This window comes from Hydractinia symbiolongicarpus, chromosome 5 (genome assembly GCF_029227915.1).
Source record: "Hydractinia symbiolongicarpus strain clone_291-10 chromosome 5, HSymV2.1, whole genome shotgun sequence".
Taxonomy (NCBI): Eukaryota; Metazoa; Cnidaria; class Hydrozoa; order Anthoathecata; family Hydractiniidae; genus Hydractinia; species Hydractinia symbiolongicarpus.
Window position 1 is genome coordinate 26,044,410 of NC_079879.1, and position 21,619 is coordinate 26,066,028.

Below are 21,619 nucleotides of genomic sequence, written 5' to 3' on the forward strand. Positions count from 1 at the left end.
GCTAGAAATCTGAGGAAGTCAGGAAATATTCCACGTATAGTCGCGGAGAGTCGGGGTATTTGGATTTTTTTACAAAAAACCATAAGGCGTTGCATGGCATGAGTTATTTATTAATAAGACAGAGGTTACATGTGATGTATAATTCATCTTATAAGTAAAATGAAACCACAAAAATATAAACAAATGCCAACATTGAAAATTTAAACCATTACCAATTCTGAATAATTTATCTTTGAGATTAAATAAAAGTATAAATTAAAGAAGATGTGATTTTAGCATTCAACTAAAATTTTCGATTACGCTTCCTATTAAAAAGTAATAGATACTAGGTAGCTAGAAGCCCAGAGTATTTTTTTTTTTTTTTTTTTTTTTTTGCCAACGAGAAAACGGAAAAAATGAATATTCGCAAGGCTACACGTTTATCGATGTCGAAAAGTCAGGTTTTTCAACGTTTAGCGCTCTGCGAATAATAAAACATATGCGAGTTACTCTTATATTTGGGAATAAGTATGACTTTCTCATGCCGTCTCACTCGTAAAATACATTATGTCCGTCCCCAAAACAAATGTCTCGACAATTCCTGTCAAGATAACGAGTTATTTCCTTTCCACCGACCAAAATGAATGAAAGGAAAACGTGATGAAAACATAACGTGATGGGATGCATGCATGTATGCCATGATTTAGACCTATCAAGTAACTTTTAGTATGATTTATTAAATTTAAGATTTATATATAATACACCTTTATGTTATTGATTGTTAGGATAAAAAGGCAAAGTAAAATTATCGTTTTTTTCTCAACAAAAAAAATTTTTACCCCCGTCAGGCTGATTTTAATCATCAACCGAAAAACCATAAGCCAAAATCACAAACAAAAAGGGTAAACACATTCAACATTTTTTCCGACAACCTGGTATTTCCTGCACATGGATAGCTATTTGCCTAAATTGTCTTCTTGTTGAGGAAGCCCATGAGTAGGGCATCGAATTTAACCCGTGGGTCTCTAGACGCACACGAACCTGTAAAATGTGTTGTAGTTGGAGATACATCGGTTGGAAAAACTCGCTTGATTTGTTCCTATGTGTATGAGGAGGAAGGAAAGTCAATTAGTTTCTTGTGTACACGAAGGCATGTACCAACAGTTTTTGCAATTGACCAATACACATCAAACAACTCAATTCGAAGCCGTGTTTGTGTACAGGGTTTACAAGCACAGTTACGTATTTGGGATACTTTTGGTGATCATAGGAAAAATCGGAAGTTTGCTTACCAAAATGCACACGTTGTTGTTGTGTGTTTCAGTATTGGAATGGCTTCTTCTCTCAGAAGTGTGAATGCTAAATGGTATCCTGAGATAAAGAAATACTGCCCTAGAGCACCAATAATATTAGTTGGAACACAACTAGACCGTCGACATACAGATCGCACTGCTTTTAAAAATTTTCAATTTACAACTTTAACAGATATTCTTAATCATGGTATAAAAAGACCAGTGGCTCGATATGCTAATGCTGATGATAGGAAATGTATTCCACCAGAAGCTGGCAGGCAAACATCAAGGGAAATTAATGCTATTGCTTATTTAGAGACTAGTATTGTCACAAAATATGGCATAGATGATGTTTTTGAAAATGCAATTCAAGCTGCTTTTTCATCGTGGAGATTATCGAGACCACTTTTCTGCTCTCATCAGAAGATTGTAAAAAAGTCATTAATACAAAAGCCATTTTTGCCAGACATACCTGAAACACCAACTATCCACATTTCAAATGATAACTCAAGACTGGATTTTTCCCCATTCCTAGAAGATGATAGCTTTAGTGATATAACATTCATGGTTGAACATGAATTGATACATGCACATTGTATTGTTCTGTTAGTGGGGTGCCCTGTGTTTTATTTACTTTTAACACATCCAAAAATCTTGAATGTGCTTGGATATGATCTATCGATTCAAACCAATTCAAAAAGTATATGTGTAAATACAGGAAAAATAAATGGTTCTGTTGTTGAAGGTGTTCCAACAGGTTTTGAAACAATTCATTTGCTAGCTGATGCACAAGGCAAATGTAAAATATTTGTTAAAGTAGCATCAGTACTAGCTTCTCATTTTAAGTGTATTTTGGAATTTATTTACACTGGTCAAATTTCTGGAAATCACAACCCAATGCACCTTATTCAGACAGCAATATATCTTCAAATGGACTTGGTTTCAAAATATATCTCCAACACACTAAACCAGGACAGTGCTGCTAATTCTGAACTTCTCCATCAAGTGTTTATTAAAAGACACCTGAATGTTTACCAACATTTATTTAAAAGATCTCTTTATGCTGATGTTGCATTTTTAGTTGATAACACCATTGTACCAGCACATAAACAAGTTCTTGTGTCTGCTTGCCCAGTGATGGCTGGTATGTTTAGGAACGATTGTTTTAAAGAAAGCATGACAAAAAATGTAAGTTGTCTTTATTTCTGTTTTTTTTTTTTAATTTTTTAAAAAGTAGGTTTAATTATTTTAAGAGTAGCTATGAGAAATTTTTTTTGCATGATGCTATATTTTCAACAGTAAAAACAGTTTATAAGATATTTCCTCCCACCCACATCTCAAAGATAAAATAATAATTAGCATATAAATGATCTTATCACTGATGAACAAAATTAACTATGTATATAGAACATCCTTTAGATTATCAGAACCTAAATATTTAAACATCCTATTTTTTCCAAATAAAGTGTTTTAATGATAAGAGAAATATTATTTAGTGGTGTTATGAGAAAGTAAACATGTATGTTTGTTCTCAAATTTAACAAAGATTTATTATGATAATGTGAAGCACTCCTTACATACTGATTGAATTTTAATATAACAACAATTGAATTACTCAACCATGCAAAGAAGAATGACTATTAATTTTAACCAGTTATCACTCAATGCTTTTGTCTGAAGAATTTTGACTAAACATCAGTCAGCTTGTTTCAATATGTTATGTTGTCTTCCTGATTCATAATGTTTAGAAACTTTTCATCATTTCACTGTGTGACCTACTGAAAGTGCACATGAGTCACTGCATGGGAGATTATGAACAAAAGTTTAAAGTTAAATATATTGCTAATATAGTTAGTTTGTCAGAACACAAGAGTTATATTATTTTCTTGTGTTTTTAACACGCATCAGATTACTTTATAATGTTAAAATTTTTTGGTAAACGTCTTTCGCTGACTAAAGAAAGAAATGTGAAATGTATCGTTGTTGGTGATACTGCTGTTGGAAAGACAAAATTAATTGGATCGTATATTTATAATAAACCAAAAGTTGATGTTTGTCAGCTAAATCAACATTGTCACATACCAACTATATTTGCTTCTGATATAAAGACAACGAAAAAATTGTTATTTGAAAATATACCTGTTAATCTTAGCATTGTTGATACATTTGGTGATCATGTTAAGGATAGAGAATATTCATATAAAGATGCTGACGTTGCAGTTATTTGTTTTAGCATAGGACAGAAAAGTTCTTTAGAAAGTGTTATTTCAAAGTGGTATCCAGAAGTAAAGTATTTTTGCCCTAAAGTCCCTATAATTTTAGCTGGGACACAATATGATCGTCGTCACAATGATCCTGAAATTTACAGCCACTGTGTTTCCAAAATGAAGACATTGCGTGAATATTTGTTATCAGAACCAACTAAATTGATATTAACTGAAGTCATTGATGTTGACTTATGTCGCTCTATTGCAGCCAAAATTAAATCAGAAATTTACATGGAAACAAGCATATCAACAAAATATGGTGTAGACTCATTATTTAGCAATGCTGCCAAGCTGGCACTGTCACAAAAAATAAAAACAAAAATAAATGTCACTAGAAGAAATCTTTTGCAAACACCGTACCTACCAACAAAAGATCCATGCCCAGTCATTAATATCTCAAAAATAACACCAGATGTTGTTATTTTTTCTAGTTTTTTCACTCCATATGAAAGAGACCAAATGACAGATGTGGCTTTTAATGTGAATGGAGAAAAGGTTTATGCTCACAGTGTTGTTTTGATGCTGACATCATCACTTTTCTACGAGCTGTTTAAAATAATAGATGATACATGTAGATCCAAGAAACATAATTATAAACAGGAGCTAGAATATAAAAAAGCTTTGTTTAATTTTGATTTTAGCTGTAACTTGCCACAGGGCTTTGAAGCTATTAACGCTGGTGATCAGGTTACTGAAATTAAAATAAAAGAGGCAAGCATCAAAGAAATGAGGCAAATATTAGAATTTTACTACACAGGAGAAATTCAAAGTCTTGATAACTGTCACCGATTACTAGCAGTTGCTAATTTTTTTCAGCTAGGCACCATGTTTCAATATGTGCTAGGTATTGTTACTGGTCAATTTATTGACATGACAGATGTGCTTTCTCTTAAAGTGCTTCATACTGGTCAGAAATTACTCAATAATATTTCATTTAGTGATGTAACTTTTAATATAAAAGGACATTTAGTTCCTGTGCATAAAGTGATACTGGCACGACGGTCTAAAATGTTTGGATCAATGTTTGATGGTAATTTTGTTGAAGGTCGGTTTGAAGAGGTAGATAGATTTTTTATTTCAAAAAAGAGACTGTTGTCAACTTTCTTTTCCTTCTTAAACAACTTAAAACGAGTCATAAGTTGTCATTCATTCATATTGACATTTCAGATAAGCTGGAAGGGGTAATTAATCATTAGTTATATTGTCTTTAAATTTGTAACGTCAGTCCTCTAATTAATCATCTGCCTACTTAATATCTTTAATCGACACCCTATTGATGTACAAAGACTGTGTTCACATTGCATAAGCATTTCGAAAAACTTCATGCGAAACAAAGTATTAAACTAAATATACACAACAGTTTAAGTTTCTGTTTTTTAATTATTAGACAAATATGTTTTATATAATGATCATGTAAAACTCTTAAATTCAAATCTTAAATGTTTAGCATTTTTAAATTATGATTTTTTTCTTATCTTGAAATTTAAGAAAGCTTATCCCTTTTTGTATCCTGCAGAATCAGCAAATCTGAACGATACAAAATGAAAGTGAAAGCGAAGTAAAACAAGGTTTCAGCTCGTCGATAGTCGTTATCGTTCAAAAATTATTTTAGCAAAATAAAGTGGAGGGGATATGGGTAAACCTTCACCACCAACCCGGTTTCGCTGGCACTGTTTTTTCATTATATTTCCTTGTTTTTCTTTCCTAACTTATATTTCTACGAATTGTTCTCAGTTTAAATATTTTTAAAAATTTTCGCACGCATAATTATAATGGTGTTTCTCTTGGTGAAGATTGCTGCTTCCACCTGAATTCATTATTAAATGATGAGTTGAAGCTTAATTTTGTCCATTAGGGACACTTTTATCTAAATAAGTCATCATTTAAAACCACCACCTTTTGCTGTAAGTTTAATTAATCATGCCATGCCTATTTGCTTTAATTTATTTATACAACAGAACTCACAAAGTTTTTGCACCTTTCAAACTATAACTTCGTCATTAGCTCTGTTTTCTTTTTTATTAACTTTATCAGAATATAGTAATAACATCCCTGTTAAAATACCAAAGGTAAAATATCTCGTCCCTTATTCACGCTAAACAAAAACAGGATTAAAAACAACATCGGCAGGCCTAGTAACATTTAAGGACAAAAAAATGTTAGCTGATTTGTTAATTCGAATTTTTAAAATATCACCTCTATAACGAATTTTTAAAAAATAGGAAACGTTACATCTTAGATTTGAAGTATTAATAAGTTAAAATGGTGGAAGTGACATGTTTAGTTTGAGTATCAGCTGTTCTAGGTGAATATGCTGCACGAATTGTATCTACTCAATCAGAATAGCGAGTTTAAAATGCGCAATGTTGTTTCTTCTTACCATTTTACCTTTTATTTTAAGGTTGATTTTCAACACACGAATCTCGAAAGTTTTTTGGCCATGTTGGAGTACTTGTACACAGGCGAATGTCACCATTATGGCGACCTGCATGGAACCCTGCAGTTGGCTAACTTTCTATGCTTGCCAAGGCTTGTAGCGCTTTGTGAGAAAGAAATTGTTAATTACATCACGGAAATGCACGAGAACGAAGACAGAGAAGTGTATTCCGCTGTGTTAGGTTTGTGGAATGTTTTTTAGAACCTGGATGCCAATATACATTTTAATACATTTTTTTTGGTCAATTTTATTTTGCTGTGTTCTGTGTTTTAGCCACATACAAAATTGCACAACTGCACAATGCACCGCAACTGTCTGCGTGGTGTTTACATTTCATGTCCACCAACTATAACCAGCTGTGCAAAGAAGAACAGAAGCAAGTGAAGCAGCTTGATGAGTCGACATTAAAACATTTAGAAGAACATCGATGGCCGCCAGTGTGGTATTTAAAAGAACAGGATTACTACGAACGAACCATAATGGAATTAGAACGTGAAGAAAACGAAAAGAAAAAACGTCACCGGAAATATACAACTTGTTTTTAATTTATTTGTTATGTGAAAGCTGAAACAAAAGTGAAAGTAATTTTGTTTATCATAAAAAACTATATGAAAGTATAACGTAAAATATTTCCATTTATTTGAGGAATTCATTTTGCAGGTTCTTGGAAAGGAAAGTGAAAACGAAACTTTCACTTCCAACTATCATAAAAAATGGCCTCGCATCAATGTGTAAACTATGTTTTGTTTCGAACCGTGATATTCAACGCGGGATGAATTTGATTTATGATTTCGCAAGAAATATTTTCAGATTTCAGGCTAATCCTAAAAAATAAATGCCACATTTATCCCGCAAAAAATAGGAAAATTTGAAACCACCCTGTCTATAGCAGGTACGGGTGACAAAGGAAAAGAGTCCGCTTTGTGCAGGTTTAAGTATTGTAGTATATGTTTTTTACAACTTACGATACGAATATATGAGGAGACTAGTTTTGTTTATGTAGTTAATGAGCAAATTTTATTTATAAAAAAAAAAGAAAAATGTATTTCTCATGAAAAAAAAGAAAAAAATTTTTTGCCGGTCTAAGAATCCGCTTTGTAGAGGTTTAACTTGACCCTCCTAAAGAAGCCTTATCAATTTTTTGTTTCATATCCTTGCATTATAATATTTATTCAGAGATTTTCTTATTATATAGTTTATATTTTTAAGTTTGAATTATTAGTTTTTAACTTATTTAAAATTGAATCATAAAATTTATAATGTTGATGTCAACTATAGATTGTGTTGTGTTGTCGCTTTTATTCACGTTTAGACAATGTCGAAACCACGCAGTAAATATATCTGCTTTTTTTGGGACGTTAGAAAAGCGAATTTTGTTTATTCGGAATGACAGGAAAAGTACTTCTATACTTTCTACTGTTATAAGTTTTATTAAATTTTTCCTCTTTTGACGTTTATATTTGCGTTGATAACAGACTAATAATGATCACAGTTTTCGCCCTGACTAACTCACATGATACGAATCTTTTTTCTCGCTGTCGTCACCTCTGCTGGTCAGAGAATGAATCGACCGGACATGTGTTTTAAAACAATTTCAACATGTGGGTGATACAGGACGACTTCCGCATCATTTTATTTCTAAGTAACAAATTTTTATGTTTATTTGAATTTTTCATGTAACAATTAAAGAAGTGTCTTGACACTACAAATTTTTATTTTGTTGTGGATTCTTTTAACAATGTAAAATTGATTGTATATTATTGTTGTTTATATAGCTCTTTTTATTTATTTATGGAAAAGTTTAAGAAAGACTGTTATTTTGTTTTTGCAGTTCTTCGTTTTCGTTAAAATTTTTTGACTAATTTATTCATTCATTGATTTATATTACTAATATTTTTCTAGCTTAATTTCCTTTGTGCTTGAAAAAGGAACAGTAAAACAATTAGAATCCTCGACTTTTTATTACCTCACAACAAAAACGTGTGTTGGGCAATTTCTCCTCTCAACATATTCAAATCTTAGTCGGTTGTGATGTAATAAGAACTTCTTAGTCGGTTGTTATGTAAATTAAATTTTAGTTTGTATTTTAAGTTTGTATAAATTAAATAACATGTTACCCTAAACCCTGTTTTCTCTTTCCAAACCACTTAAAGCACAGACTTTAATGTGCCCGCATCAGAATTGTATCACAGGAATTAGAAGTAGTTTAAGAGGTATTCTACAGATTAGAAGGTGGTGTTCACATCTGAATAAAAACAATGCATGTTTACAAATATATTAAAGATGACAATATACAAATAAAAATAAGTTATGTCACGGTTATGTACAATAACAAAAAAATAAACGCACCAATTCTGTTTATCGTACTATCTTGATTGCAATTTTCAATCACACATAAGAATGACCGCCCTCCTCATGGTTAATTAGACAGGTCTAATTAAAAAGAAAAAATAAGTCATGTTAAAATTCACGAAGTGAGAAAATTAAAAGATTAGTGGAATGAGAATTAGCCTGCAAGAAGATTACAGTATAAAATATGTATCAAAAAAAGTCTCTCTTCACCTATCGTATAAAAATAGTAAATCAATCAATTTATCAGAAAAAAGCACACATTTCAAAGCTTCAGAAATATTCTAAGTTGCACATTCGCTGCTTAAAGAATTCATTTCCCAAGTATCCGGTGTGAAAGTTTCTTAAAAGGTTTCGGACTCGGTATACCGGATGAATATCTTGATGGCTTATCTTTCTTACTGAAACTTAATCTCTTTTTGACACCGGTTCCACAGTTTGCACCGGATTTAATATCTTCAGTTGAGTCATTATTCGACGTTGAAGAAAGTTTACTTGAATGACTAGTGGATAGTTTTAATCTGTTTTTATCGACATGTTTATTGCTAGCAAGTACAGGAAACGAGTTTGAAAATTTGTTGATCTTTTTTGCTTCTTTGATAGCGTTTACAAATACTTTCTTCTCCTCTCCAGTCCTATAAATATGTAACAAGTATTACAAGAATTTCTCGCGGAGATTAAAATATGTCGGTCAGCCATTATAAGTAATCCTTTTGAGAGCTTTTAAATATGATCCGACTAAATTGACGTCAGCAATGATGTCAACTTACCTGTTGACAAATTTGTACACCGTTTGTGATTCTTCATCTTCCATGCTAGCGTCGACTATTTCCCATACCTGGTCAGTATCTAAAATGAAAAGCGTATGAACAGATCATCCAGGGTCTCAGAATGTTTTAATTTTTCCTTATTAATATTTCTAATATTTCATATACTAAAGAAAATATAAATTCCTGGAAAGCATAAGATAAAAATGAACAAACCATTCTCTGACCAGGCGTGATCTCGTAAGAGTAAATTAGAAAGAGGAACGAGCACGTGAAATTTGATCTCTGCTTTTGTTTTTAAATTCATAGAACTGTTCGGCGACATCTAGAATACACATGATTTTTATAAACAAAATAGAAAGCTTTATGATGTGCGTGCTTCCATAAAGTACGTACGCATGTTCGGGAGGGGGGCACGGTAACAGGGGACGCATAGGAGTACAGGATCTGGAAAATAGTGGTGAATATAACTGGCATTCACAAAATTTGCGATGATAATTAACAGTTTTTTACTTTTTCGGAACATTGTTCTGTCACTTTTAACACTTGCTTTATCATTGCCTGAATATATGCTAAAAAAAATGGTGCGCAATTTATAAGCATCAACTTTAATTTTTCATTTTCAGAATTTGAACCACAAGATGCTAATATGTTCATTTTTACTCGCTTGGGCTAGTCTGAGGTCTAATAGCTGGAAATTCTTGCTATGCGTTATTTCGAACAGACTGATGGTCGTATTTGAACAGAATGTGCTAACATTGGTATGAAGATAGTGAATAGTTAACATGCCTCTTAATGATTTAGGCTATTTCATTTTGAAGTGTATGTTTTAATTTTAAGACAATTCGTTCCTCGATATACATATAGCCTTTTATGCTTATAAAAAAAGTGTACACTTACTAGGAGCCGTCCGGCTGTGTACATCATTTAATATTGTTCATTAGACAAATAAAAAACAAGAACAGATGTGACTCACTTTTTTTCGAAGTTTTGGATCGTAGGATAACAGTACAACAGCTTTCTTAAAAACTAAATCAAAACAAAAATCACATCAAGTTGCATACACGTAAACAACTCATAATCTTTAAGTTGACAACTCAATTTGAAAGAAGTCCTACTAAATATTGTTAGATTCTCTGCATCATCTTGTTTTCCTGTGTAACTGTTTCTTTTACATAAACTTTCAACGCCATTCAGCCACTGTACACGACCATAATGAAGAAGATTATCAACGCCCATGTCTGCTTTCTATGAACAAAACCATGTAAAGTTGAAATGAGATCTCTTACGTACCTTAAAACAACACGGAACTTATTTTTGCGAATAATTGGTCCTAAAATGCTCAACTTTACAAAATTATATTTTCTGATAACTATATTTTCTAGAAATTAACTTTTGTTGATACTGAAAATTTAGTAATACAGGTACTTTGAAATGAGCAATAATGGACTCAATAGCTAAGTCCTACACGAGATCAAAAAATGAATGAATGAAAAAGTTTGCAAAAGAAAATTTTGCAAACAACCGATTTCTTAAAATATTTGTGGAACTTATTATTTTTTTTGTAGATTTATGCCATAAAAGTATATTACCTCCATCCAAATGTATTCTTCACACATTTCTTGAAAGATAGGTGTATATGTCTCACTTATTCGTTGCATCTCATTTATGTAATCTGCAACCTTTTCCACACTTTTTAAAGCGCCGTGGAGACACTGGTATTCATCACTGTCTGTCACCATAAGTTTCATCATTGATTTCATCAACAAAGGATAGCGGAGGATTCTCTTCAAGAAAAAGTTCAAGTCAAACGTCTCATGACAGAAAATACAGTGGAGCTCTTTTATCTCGAATATTCTCTATCTCAAACAAATATTTTGATCCTATGCAGGACTTCTCTGGAACTAATTTCCCGGCCTCTAGTTCCAGAAAAAGAAAGCGTTCATTCTAAACTATTTATTACTTCAACAGCGCACAGTGATGTTACAACTTTTACTGGAGTTGTATTTTTCCAAGTTGATACATTACATTTTTTTATCCTTAAGTGAAAAGTAAACCCATACAAAATTTATTGACCTGATGCTTAAAAGAGCTTCCAGGTTTAAGAATGTGAAGAACAAAAAAATTGATATTGTTTTTATAATAGAGTTTGCAAATATCCAGTGTAGCAAAGTATCCAGTCCAAATAAGCGCCCCGTCAAAATAAGCGCCCATCTTAAAAGTTAATAAACACCCACGGTACTTAATCGATCATTTGTGTTATCAAAGAGAAAAGGTAAATATACCTGGATTGGTGTGATTAAATACGATTCCAATGTTCCAGTGTGTTGTTGTTTTGGATTTCTGGCGATTAAGAATGCTTTCAAATCTTCATTTGTATCTACAAGAAACATTTCTTTCTTTCTCATTCTACTGGGAATGTACGTGAAAAACTACGTGAAGTACTTACGACTTACTTAGTTCTAACAGTTTGACAGCTCTTGAGTGGCAGGAACAAAAGGTACTGTACAATTTGAATTTGTGCACATACTCCAAAAACGTTTCGCCAATCAGATACAATACATTCTGAAAAAATCATAGACGAATTACACGAGCATGTTTTGAAAATCCCAGTTATATTGAGATGGTCCATAATAGAAATTTAAATTGTATTGTGAGCAAAAATATTCGTTATCTACAGAAACGACTATCACTTTGTCAAGAACATATATAACTGGTTTCATTATGCAATATTCATAACAGAAGGTAAGACAGCAAAGATTCGCTTCCAGCCTCGAGGAAAAAGATGACAAGCCTTGAAAGAAAGAAGATTACCTGAAACTCGTTAGCATTGCTGAATTTATCAAATCCCTTCTCGCTGCGCACGATTTCCTAAACATAACCAGGAAGCAATAGAACATATGAAACATTTAAATAGTGAGTACAAGCTTTTTTATAAGTATACAGAATATGAGTATGCTCATCTTGAAACTTTGCTTGCATCTGAAATTGAATATATAATCTTATTCTTTGTTAACTCATATAAACTTGCTCGCTATATCGTTGAAAAATATCATATCTCATATTCATCTCATATTTTATTCAAGGTTTTATCCCGCAAAACATAGTTATCTGTCAGTTGAGTTAGGCTGCTTAAACAAAAGCACCTTAAGAGTTTTTATACTAGTTTGTATTCTAAGATCTTACAATCTGAACTGTCCTAATAATATATCAGGATGATTTTTTTCTTAAAAGAATATTCATGTTGAAACGAAATAACACTATTCTTATCAAAAGTGTGTATTTGAATGCTCGCGTGATTATAATCAAATCTTGTTACCTTGAGTCGATCAAAAAACGTCATTTGAAAATCATAAATTTCTCGAACATTTGTTACCAGTAATTCGGCCTAAAAACAAAACAATAATTAATCCTTCACACCAGTACTACACTCGCTCTTCACACAACACGACAATTGCTTGCTTCTCACATCAACACGATTTAAAGCGAAAAAAATACCTCGTCCTTAGACAGAAAATTTTCTTCTTTCAAAGGAATTAAATATCTTTCTAACAATATCTTCAAATTCTAAATCACAAAAGCATATAAAGTGATACAAAAAGTGATAAAACGTCACGCTGGTCCGTATAATAACACATTGAGAACCTATGTAAGAAGAAACGTTCCGCAATGTATGGTAATTAGAAAGGTAATTCGCTCTTTCTAATTATTATTAAAAAAACCTAAGCTTAGTTTACTCCCCAAAGGGATGATACAGCAAGTAGGAGGTGTCGGCAAAGCATGACAGACCAACAATAATTATTTTTAGCCAAGAAAAAGGGAGGGGGTGCAAGCTGACATGAAGCGGGGAAGGGGGCAAGCTGACCAAAGGTGGGGGCTCAGACTTCCCAAGGGAAGGCACCATCCCAGAACACCATGATGGATTTTATTCTTTTCGCGGATCCGCTAAATACTCGATCTGTAAAATGTACATATTTTACCATAAGCAAATTTAAATCTCTAGTGAAAACTTCATGTCCTTTAAATGACACGAAATAACATAGGTACCTTCACATATGTTTTTTCAGTTTCCAGCAGTTCAATAATAGCTTTCTTGAGTTTGACACCAGGTTTCATTTTGGCTGGTACTGCAGGTTTTTCCGACACGACTGCGTTCATTTCGCGGGTCATCATATTCACTTTCTCAGTTTGCTAAAAATTGACGACAATGATCGATACAATGTGATTCGTATTCACCAAAGAAATAGAAGACGGACTTGTTAAATCATAAAAATTTGCGGTAATTAATGCTTACTTGCAAAAAATTGTCGATATCTCCAACTTTCGCTTCACGAGTTGTTTTGTTGTGATCATACGAACGAGTAGTTACTATGCTTCCTCCGTCTTCATCAAAATCTAAAAAAAGGATTATAAAAGAAAGCCGAATTGCTACTTTTAGTTGATTACTATTCGCAAAATTCGATATTTGTCTGCGCGAAAATTTTTTGAAGATTTAATTTGCGAAAAAAAAATCTTCGCGGGATTACTAGAAATGACTTTTCGCTGATATTAACTTCGCGAAACTTTGGGAAGAGGAAACCTTTTTCTAATTGATAAAAATATGGCTCCGTGATATGAGCAAGTTCGATTAAAAGCTATCTCATCTTAATAATAGGCCTGACGTAAATTAAAATTGCGAAAAAGTTTTGTGAAAATAATTCTTCGCAAAAAACCTTTTATTCGAGAAAAAAATATTAGCGAAATATTTCGATATGACTGATTCGCAAAAATTAATCCCTGCGAAATTAATCAACTTAAGGTACAATCAATGTTCACACGTTTTGTTAAAATGTAAAAAAAACGTCGACAATATTCACCTGTTGGAGCAGGAACTATCAAAGAACTCAAGATGTCGTCGGATAAATCTGGTTGCCTACAAAAAAATAAATATATTGGCTATCAGAAATTTGTAAAAAGAAATCTTAACATAGCATATTATAGGGACGCACATTGTTTTGGGTGGTGGTGGACAAACAAGAAAGCTGATCATATTATCAGTCGTTTGAAAAGTTTTTTTCGGGTCGTCAACGCGTTTTGATCGAAGTTTCATTGCGATGGATGACGAGGCTGTAAAAGAAAAGAAATGTTTGGTTTAGAAATAGCGATGACAATAAAATATACAAATGATCAAAAACCCATCGGAAAATAAGCGTAAAACAAGTAAAATATCGGTAAAAAACGCAAAATAACTATATAAACCGGAAGAAACCGTGAAATCGTAAGAAAAATCCTCCATGAATATACTAATCACCAAAAAAGGTCATGTGAGAAATATCAGCACATGGGTTTTTTTTCAAAAAAGACAGTACTTACTGTTCAACACTTCTTTTATGTCATTAAAACTGTTACTCATATCGCGTAAATTTTGTCCATTTATTTCGATGACTTCATCATCAACTAATATTCCCAACTTTCTTGCTGGGCTTCCCTCTTCTACGAATGTGACAACAATTCGTTCGTCAAGCGTTTGTTGAAGCTCCAAACCTACAACATGTGTTCCACATTTAGATTAAAGTGCATTCACAAACAGGAAGATATTTTTCGAACGTGAAATAACGAACACTCACCGAACGCCCCGTGCTCATAATCAGCAGGATCACTCAATGTTACATCAAAAACAAATTTTGCGCACAGTTTTATACTAGAATACTGAAATAATTCGAGCACAGCTTTTTCTTTCGGTATTGTGTAGTCCAACAGTCCGTGGTGATTATTATCATCCACCATCAACATGATAAAAAAATCTGAAGAATCGAGTTTTTCCTTCATACACACGCGTTCCATTAAATCAGATATCTTTAGGTTGCTTTCGTATGGTATGACAGTCGTGTTTCCACTAGGGAGTTGGACATGAAGTTTATTTCCAATACGACCATGAAGCTTCTGTCCGCTTTTCGACGATGATGAGTTGCTTTCTACGTCACTACTGTCATTCGAGGAGGCTTTTTTATGTCTAAACAATAAATCATTTTTCCAATTTGGATTCTTTACTAGAGAATCTGCTAACAAATGTACACTTGACTTTTACTAATATATATATTGTTACCAATTTTGGCATTCTTCAAAATAAAATTCGCGAAAATTATTACTAGCGCAAAAAAACATGACATTGACAAACATGACATTGTGAAATTACTCTACTTGTAAAAATTAAATTGTATCACACCCATAAAAACAAAGGACCTCACCTTATCTTTGGTGAGTGTCGGCTTCTTATAGCAGAGACCACGTTATCATCAGCAATTTTTAAAGAACTGAAAAGTCTTGCTTTTAATCCAGAAGACCTTGCTCTTCCTCTTTTTGGTTTTTCTTCCGCTGGAGGAAGGATCGCATTTCTTGCATTTACAAAAGAGTGGAAGGACGTCACAGAGAATATTCCTATTTTTGACAAAGCATGTTTTGTTGCACGCGAAATATGCATGAGTAAGTCTTGAGGATTCGGGTTTGAAGAACCTTCAACTGCACTCAAATAACAACGAAGTCGAAATAATGTCGCGTTTTGGAATTCTAAGCTATGTTCCCACGATAAAATCTAAGAAAGAAAGTAAAACAATAGACAAGTAATGAAGCAATGTAAAAATAAATTATTTCATACATTACAATGTATTTAACCTGTTCAGTAATGCTATGTTTCATCTGTGTTTCTTTTTCCATCTTCAGTTGCAGAATAGCCATCTTTTTCAACCTTTCGTCAGACAGCAAAACCTCGTTAAGTCGATCAATCTCCTGTTTCAGCATGACAGTGATGTTCTCTAATCCTTTCTTTCGTGCCATTGCCATAGCAGCAGCGGAATGAATGCAGTGAATCCAGTTGTCGACTTCTGTTTGACTGGTAGCCTATAACATTACGATAGTTACACAAAACGCATCAAAGCAATGAAAGAAACCATACAGTGAGTTTTACGAACAACTACCTTAATGCTGAAATTTTCGCGAATCCAGGATAAAAAATGAATAAAACAATTATTTACCTGTAAATTTATTAAACCTTAAATTGACGTTTAGTATTCATACACCCCCAGCCCCCCCCCCCCCCCCCCCCCCCGATATCATTGTTCAAAACATGAATTTAGCTTTAACTAAGATAGATTTTGTAGATCACGCATAAAGCTTTTTTTCTCGGGGATTATATTTCACAAATATTTAATTTATCGCGAGTTAAAATTAGCGAAATTCGCAAAATTTCTGGCATTAAATTAATACCTGCAGATAGTAAGCATTGCCATGTTTCGAACTCAAACTAAACACATTTTCGAGGCGTGTATATTCAGGTACTGCTTGAACAATTGAGCAATCCACGTCAAGTCGATACGAAGGTTCGTCTAAATCATCCGTAGTCACAGTTTTCTCATCTGCATGATAAAACAACATCTCGATACCCTTTAATGCTACCCAATACTTCTTCCACTTGCGATGCGATGCCACTTCCACTTTTCCTTTCTTAGAGTGAATTAAAACGTTCTTAACAAGAAGCCAAGCTGCTTTACGTGTTGTCATGATCTGTCGATTGTATACAATAGCTGACGGTGGTCTAGTGTCTTGGAAATCTTCACTAACTCCTGATTGGCTGTCGTCACAGCTCAATGGTACGTACTATAGCGGTAAAAAATTATTTCTTTTTAAATTCTTACACATTATTTGTTAGTTCTAGCGTTAGGGGTTCTCTATGACAACTAAATATAAACTTTTAAAAGGAAAAAATTCTTTCGCACAGTATTTTTTTGAAACACGTTTAAATACCAGATGCAAAAGAAACCAAGACTCACCAAACTGGCATTGGATGGAGTCCTACCAGAAGCACTCAAGCCAAGACTTAAATTTAAATCGTCAATATTGTCATTTTCGTCTAGACTTTCCTGTTTTGTTAGATACTCATATTCCGTAGCGTCAAAACCTGTCGGCACTAAATCGTCGGTGACGCTGAAGCTATTACTATTCCCACTATCATGACTATCTGACCTTTTGGGTATCAACGGCTTCCGTAAAGTCGGCTTCTTATCGCGTTCAATACCACTATCGCCCAAATGGTCTGAAGATATGAATATCTTTGGCGGTGGGAAATTCGATGAACCAGCGGACGAACTTAGGTCTGTTATGCTTGAAAATTTTGATGAGTCAGCAAGAGATGAAATGTTGGTTAGAGAAGACGATTTTCTTCGTCTGTCTTCTGAAGGAATCTATAAACAGGTAAATATCTAGAAATTAACTTTCTCACATTCTGGAAAGATTTGAGAGTAACTTTATTAGTAGTCAACAATTTCTTTTATAAACATGATCCGGCGTTCACACTCTACATAAATAAACCATACTTTAGCTCGCATCTTTGGAGAATTTGAAAATTTTAGCATATTCTTCGATTTGTGTTTATTTTTCGCGTTTAAATTCTGAAGAATTCTGTACTTGTTGATATAACAACGAACGCACGCAACAAAATAAACGTTATCGAATATATCCATGAAAAACAAACATTTGCGAATTGTTTTCAAGCAACTGAATGAAAGAATAAAAACTTTCTAAAATAAATGTTGATTTTAATATTGAAACTTAATAAATTATTTTCTTTAGATTTTTGCAAAGGCATAATGTATGTAGTATTTTCAAAACGCAATAATATATGTTGTAATAATGTTTATAGGAAAAAAATAATTTAAAATATTATAAAGAATTATAAGTGATCTCCCCTACCTGTACTACTCAAGCACCCAATTTTTAAAAGTGAAAAACTATTTTGACCTGACGACTTTTTGTAAAGATGTTTTAACAGTAAAATCTTTTGAAGGTTAAATTTATATACAAAAAAATTAAGAATTACAATAAATAATTGATCACAAGAAAACATACAACAATAAAAGGAGAAATAGGATTTGGAATTTTTATTTTATATTAAAATTAAAATTTATTAGCAGTAAATAAACGAAGACAGAGAAATATTTCAAACAACAGTTTCCCAATCATGGCACTTTTTTTTCATTTTTTTTTTACCTCATAATTCAATATTTGAGAGAAATTGAATCTGTATTTCGCAACATCGATAACACTTTAGAAATTTCCAAACTATATATCCAATCTCTAAAAATTTGAATACTTGAAAATAAAACAGCGTTTTACCATAAAAAAAATTTCACGATTTCGCGAATTTTTGCGAAATGCTTTAAATTGTCACTGTGACATTCACGATGTTTATCAATTCCTTCGTTTGCAGAATTGAATTCTCGCGAAATCTATTTTTCGAAACCTTATTTTTAGGAAGATTTGAGAATAAAGTCCCTGCGATATCGTCAATTCATCTTAATAGCAGAAGTGATTTTTTCTTCGTTTGATGAATCTGATTGGGACACAGACTTTGATGTTGCGGAAGGAAGTATTTGATGAATTTTTATTTCACGAATAACCGAAAACTTGTGCTAAACGCTTTTCTCAAAATTGGAAAAGACGAAATCAAAAATGCCATATTAGGAATTATTAAGGAAATTTACTTACAACACACATCTTCAAGAATTTTTTGATATCTTTTTCAGAAACAAAGTTTAAACCCCATGCACCACCTATGATACAACAAAAACGTTTTTGTTATCAATGCATTCATAAATAAAAGTGATGTCTGTGCACAAAATATGCATCTGTTTCTATAAAGAGTTTATCCATTTTACAACACATTCAGATTTAAAAAAGTGTATTATTAAACATTTCAAAATAAATAACAAACCATATTCCTTGTCTCGCCATTGTAAGAAACAATCAGATGTCTTTTTCATTCGTGAAACTAAAATAAAAACAGACACGTGTTGAAATCTGGAAGTAGATGCAAAACAAAACAATATATAATTATAAAATATTCAACAAGGTACTTGGTAATTTAATTTCAATTCCATAAACTTCTTGATCTTTTGTAGCTGATACACGAATAAAATAACCTTCTGCATTCTAAATCAAAAACATAAGGATGTACTTGAACAAAATTGTTTGTCAAATGAAAAAACGTTTAGAGAAATAACACACAGTGTGTATCTTACACAACATGAAATCATTGAAATCATGTGGGCAAAACACAAAATACAAATTCATTTTATCAATAATCAATAAAACACTTGGTTAAAAAACAATTTATTTTCACAAAGCTTTTTCGTAATCTAAGTTACATTATTACTTGATATCACTTGAGTGTGATGTATTGATACTTATTTATGGCTGAAGACTTACAGAAATTCATTTTAAAAATATGAGACCAGGTCTATTAGTACAAGCGATTTCTCACTAGGCTTTAAATCTCAGGTGAAAGCTTTAAAAGACTATTAGTCAATAAAAAAGATCTGTCATTTAAATCTTTAAGAAGTCAGCAATGACCCGTCAATACACAAAAAAACATTTTTTCTGTTTGCCTGTTGCCCCCATATTATGTAGAGCTTAAAATACTGATCAAGGAAAATGTATAGGGTCATTTGCTTTCGACGATCAGTTAAAGACTTTCTGGAGCTTAGAGGTCTTTTGATGACGTCATCAACCAACCAGTTCTGAATTGGGTGAGTTACCGAACTTTGAGAAATTGGTCTAATTTTGGTCTCAGGTGGTTCCTAGTTATTCACATAAGAGATGACATTGTTGATTTCCACTTTTTGATGTTTAAACGTATCTCAAACAGAAGGGCTCACAGAGGTTGACTTTTTCAGCCGTAATTACCATGATACACCAGGAAATTCAAGTAAATTAATGTTGATTTTATATTCATGCTTAAGTTATGTAATTATTGTATTATGCAGATGACACTAATTTGTTGAAATTTTTTGTGAAGGTTTCGTAATTTGGGATCCTCTTATTTACAAAAGGCATAGGTATTTTTGCATGAAAAATGTTACCTCAAACGGACTGGCAAATACCGTGATAGGGTAATGTGATCAATAGTAGACAAATTTCTGTGTTTTGTGTGTTGGCAAAAAGATATAGGTGGTAGGTGGTCTTTTTGCTGCATTGAAAAGAAACACCACAGAAAAAATGATAACTTTAAAAATAGTTAAAAAAAAAATAAAACACAGCAATAAGAAACACAACATGCAAGTTTTCATTCATAATATAAATAGAAACAAGGCAATGATCCCTGGATAAAATATATCAACTATTCAAATCGCATAACTATTGAAAGTATGTTTTTCCAGCCTTTTCAGCCATAAACAAAACAAACATGTCTGTTTCCAGCCAAAATGGTAACCCTTTGAATATCTTGTGGGGAAAGCATGATTTTAAATTATTTTCGATGATTCGTGTCAGTTAGATCAGCTGTTCACATAAAATTGTTGTACATGAGATTCAGAAAATAGAGGATCTTTTTATTTTATTTTGTAATTCCTTGTGCATTTTACTTGCAATGACTTAGTAAAACTCAAATTTCTAAATGCAGAAAGTTTAAAGCATAATACGTTAAAGTAATTATATTTAAAAAATATAACATCGGCACAAAAAACTAGTCATTTTTCCTTTTTCCGTTAATAAGGTGAGATGTACAAAAAATCAAACATTTTCTGAAATTTTAAAACCACAACCCATCTAAGAACCTTGATATAGAACACCGCAATGAAAGTACAATGTGTAGGAATAGCTCTTACCTGGCATTTAGAAATTGTCATGGGTACTACAGATGGAAACACTTTAATCCATGTTGTACCATTTGCACCTTTTGATAGTGTATTTACTTCTGCATAATAGCTGAAATGGAAAAAAAAGAATCTGATGACAAAAATAAAAAACACGGTGATTAGAAGTTTTGTTTGTTTTTCCCAAAAAACTAGATTCAAAAAAGCATCCACAAGTTGCACAGACAATACTTGCACTCTGAAAATTTCACCTGTTTTTCATAATCTTTAATGAATGTTTTTTTTAAAACTAGTTTAGCATTACAAAGGAAAATTCCACCTATGGTAAGAGGCTACATGATAACAAACTTAAATTCACTAAAACAATAAAAAACTGTCAAGGATAATGACAAAGATCAGTTATACAGTTACTTTTTCTGAATAATTTCTTCATCAACAAAGCCAAAAAAAATTGCTAGGAGAACCGGATAAACAAAGAAAATGTTATTTATATAATTAAGATAATTGATTTTATATTTGTTTTCCTATTTGAAACATATTTAGAGTTGTATTCACCATAGTTAAAAAAAAAGAATGTTCAACATTCTCCAGTTTTTCCAACTTTGACGTAATCTTTCTTACTGGTTGTAGCTAATTGTTTTGTCAAGAAAATGTTATGATAAAAAAGGGAGTGGAAAAGACAAGATGGTTTAGCAAAAGGAAATACTTCTATACTTTCAAAAAAAAAAGATAAATGATATCATACCTTAGTTTCAGGAGTTCTTCAAACGATGCGTTCTTAAATTTAAAATCTCTTATGCGGCTCCCTGAAGACAGGGAGCCATTTAAGCTTGTATGATTGTTACCAATTTTGTGAATGTACAAAAAAACAATGTGTTCAAACTACATCTAGAGTAAAAAAACA

General features: G+C 32.4%; 2 protein-coding genes across 2 annotated transcripts; one reads left to right on the forward strand and one right to left on the reverse strand.

The window, feature by feature from the left end:
- Nucleotides 1-864: 864 nt before the first annotated feature.
- On the forward strand, nt 865-7,805 carry LOC130646084 (rho-related BTB domain-containing protein 2-like). The gene is made up of 5 exons (XM_057452222.1): nt 865-2,459; nt 3,020-3,121; nt 3,170-4,597; nt 5,940-6,156; nt 6,249-7,805. The coding sequence occupies exons 1-5, from the start codon at nt 972-974 to the stop codon at nt 6,518-6,520; spliced, it is 3,507 nt and encodes a 1,168-aa protein (XP_057308205.1). The 5' UTR covers nt 865-971; the 3' UTR covers nt 6,521-7,805.
- Nucleotides 7,806-8,234: 429 nt separating this feature from the next.
- Nucleotides 8,235-21,619, reverse strand: LOC130645688 (protein still life, isoform SIF type 1-like). The gene is made up of 26 exons (XM_057451762.1): nt 21,461-21,619; nt 20,728-20,827; nt 18,979-19,054; nt 18,837-18,893; nt 18,611-18,675; nt 16,897-17,307; nt 16,334-16,723; nt 15,743-15,967; nt 15,319-15,662; nt 14,698-15,083; nt 14,444-14,614; nt 14,080-14,197; nt 13,948-14,003; nt 13,386-13,486; nt 13,139-13,282; nt 12,590-12,658; nt 12,411-12,479; nt 11,906-11,962; nt 11,548-11,656; nt 11,377-11,471; nt 10,684-10,878; nt 10,210-10,339; nt 10,068-10,120; nt 9,308-9,416; nt 9,095-9,173; nt 8,235-8,959 (listed from the first exon to the last, which is right to left on the reverse strand). Exons 2-26 carry the CDS (start codon nt 20,746-20,748, stop codon nt 8,638-8,640), a joined length of 3,852 nt encoding a protein of 1,283 aa, XP_057307745.1. The 5' UTR covers nt 20,749-20,827; nt 21,461-21,619; the 3' UTR covers nt 8,235-8,637.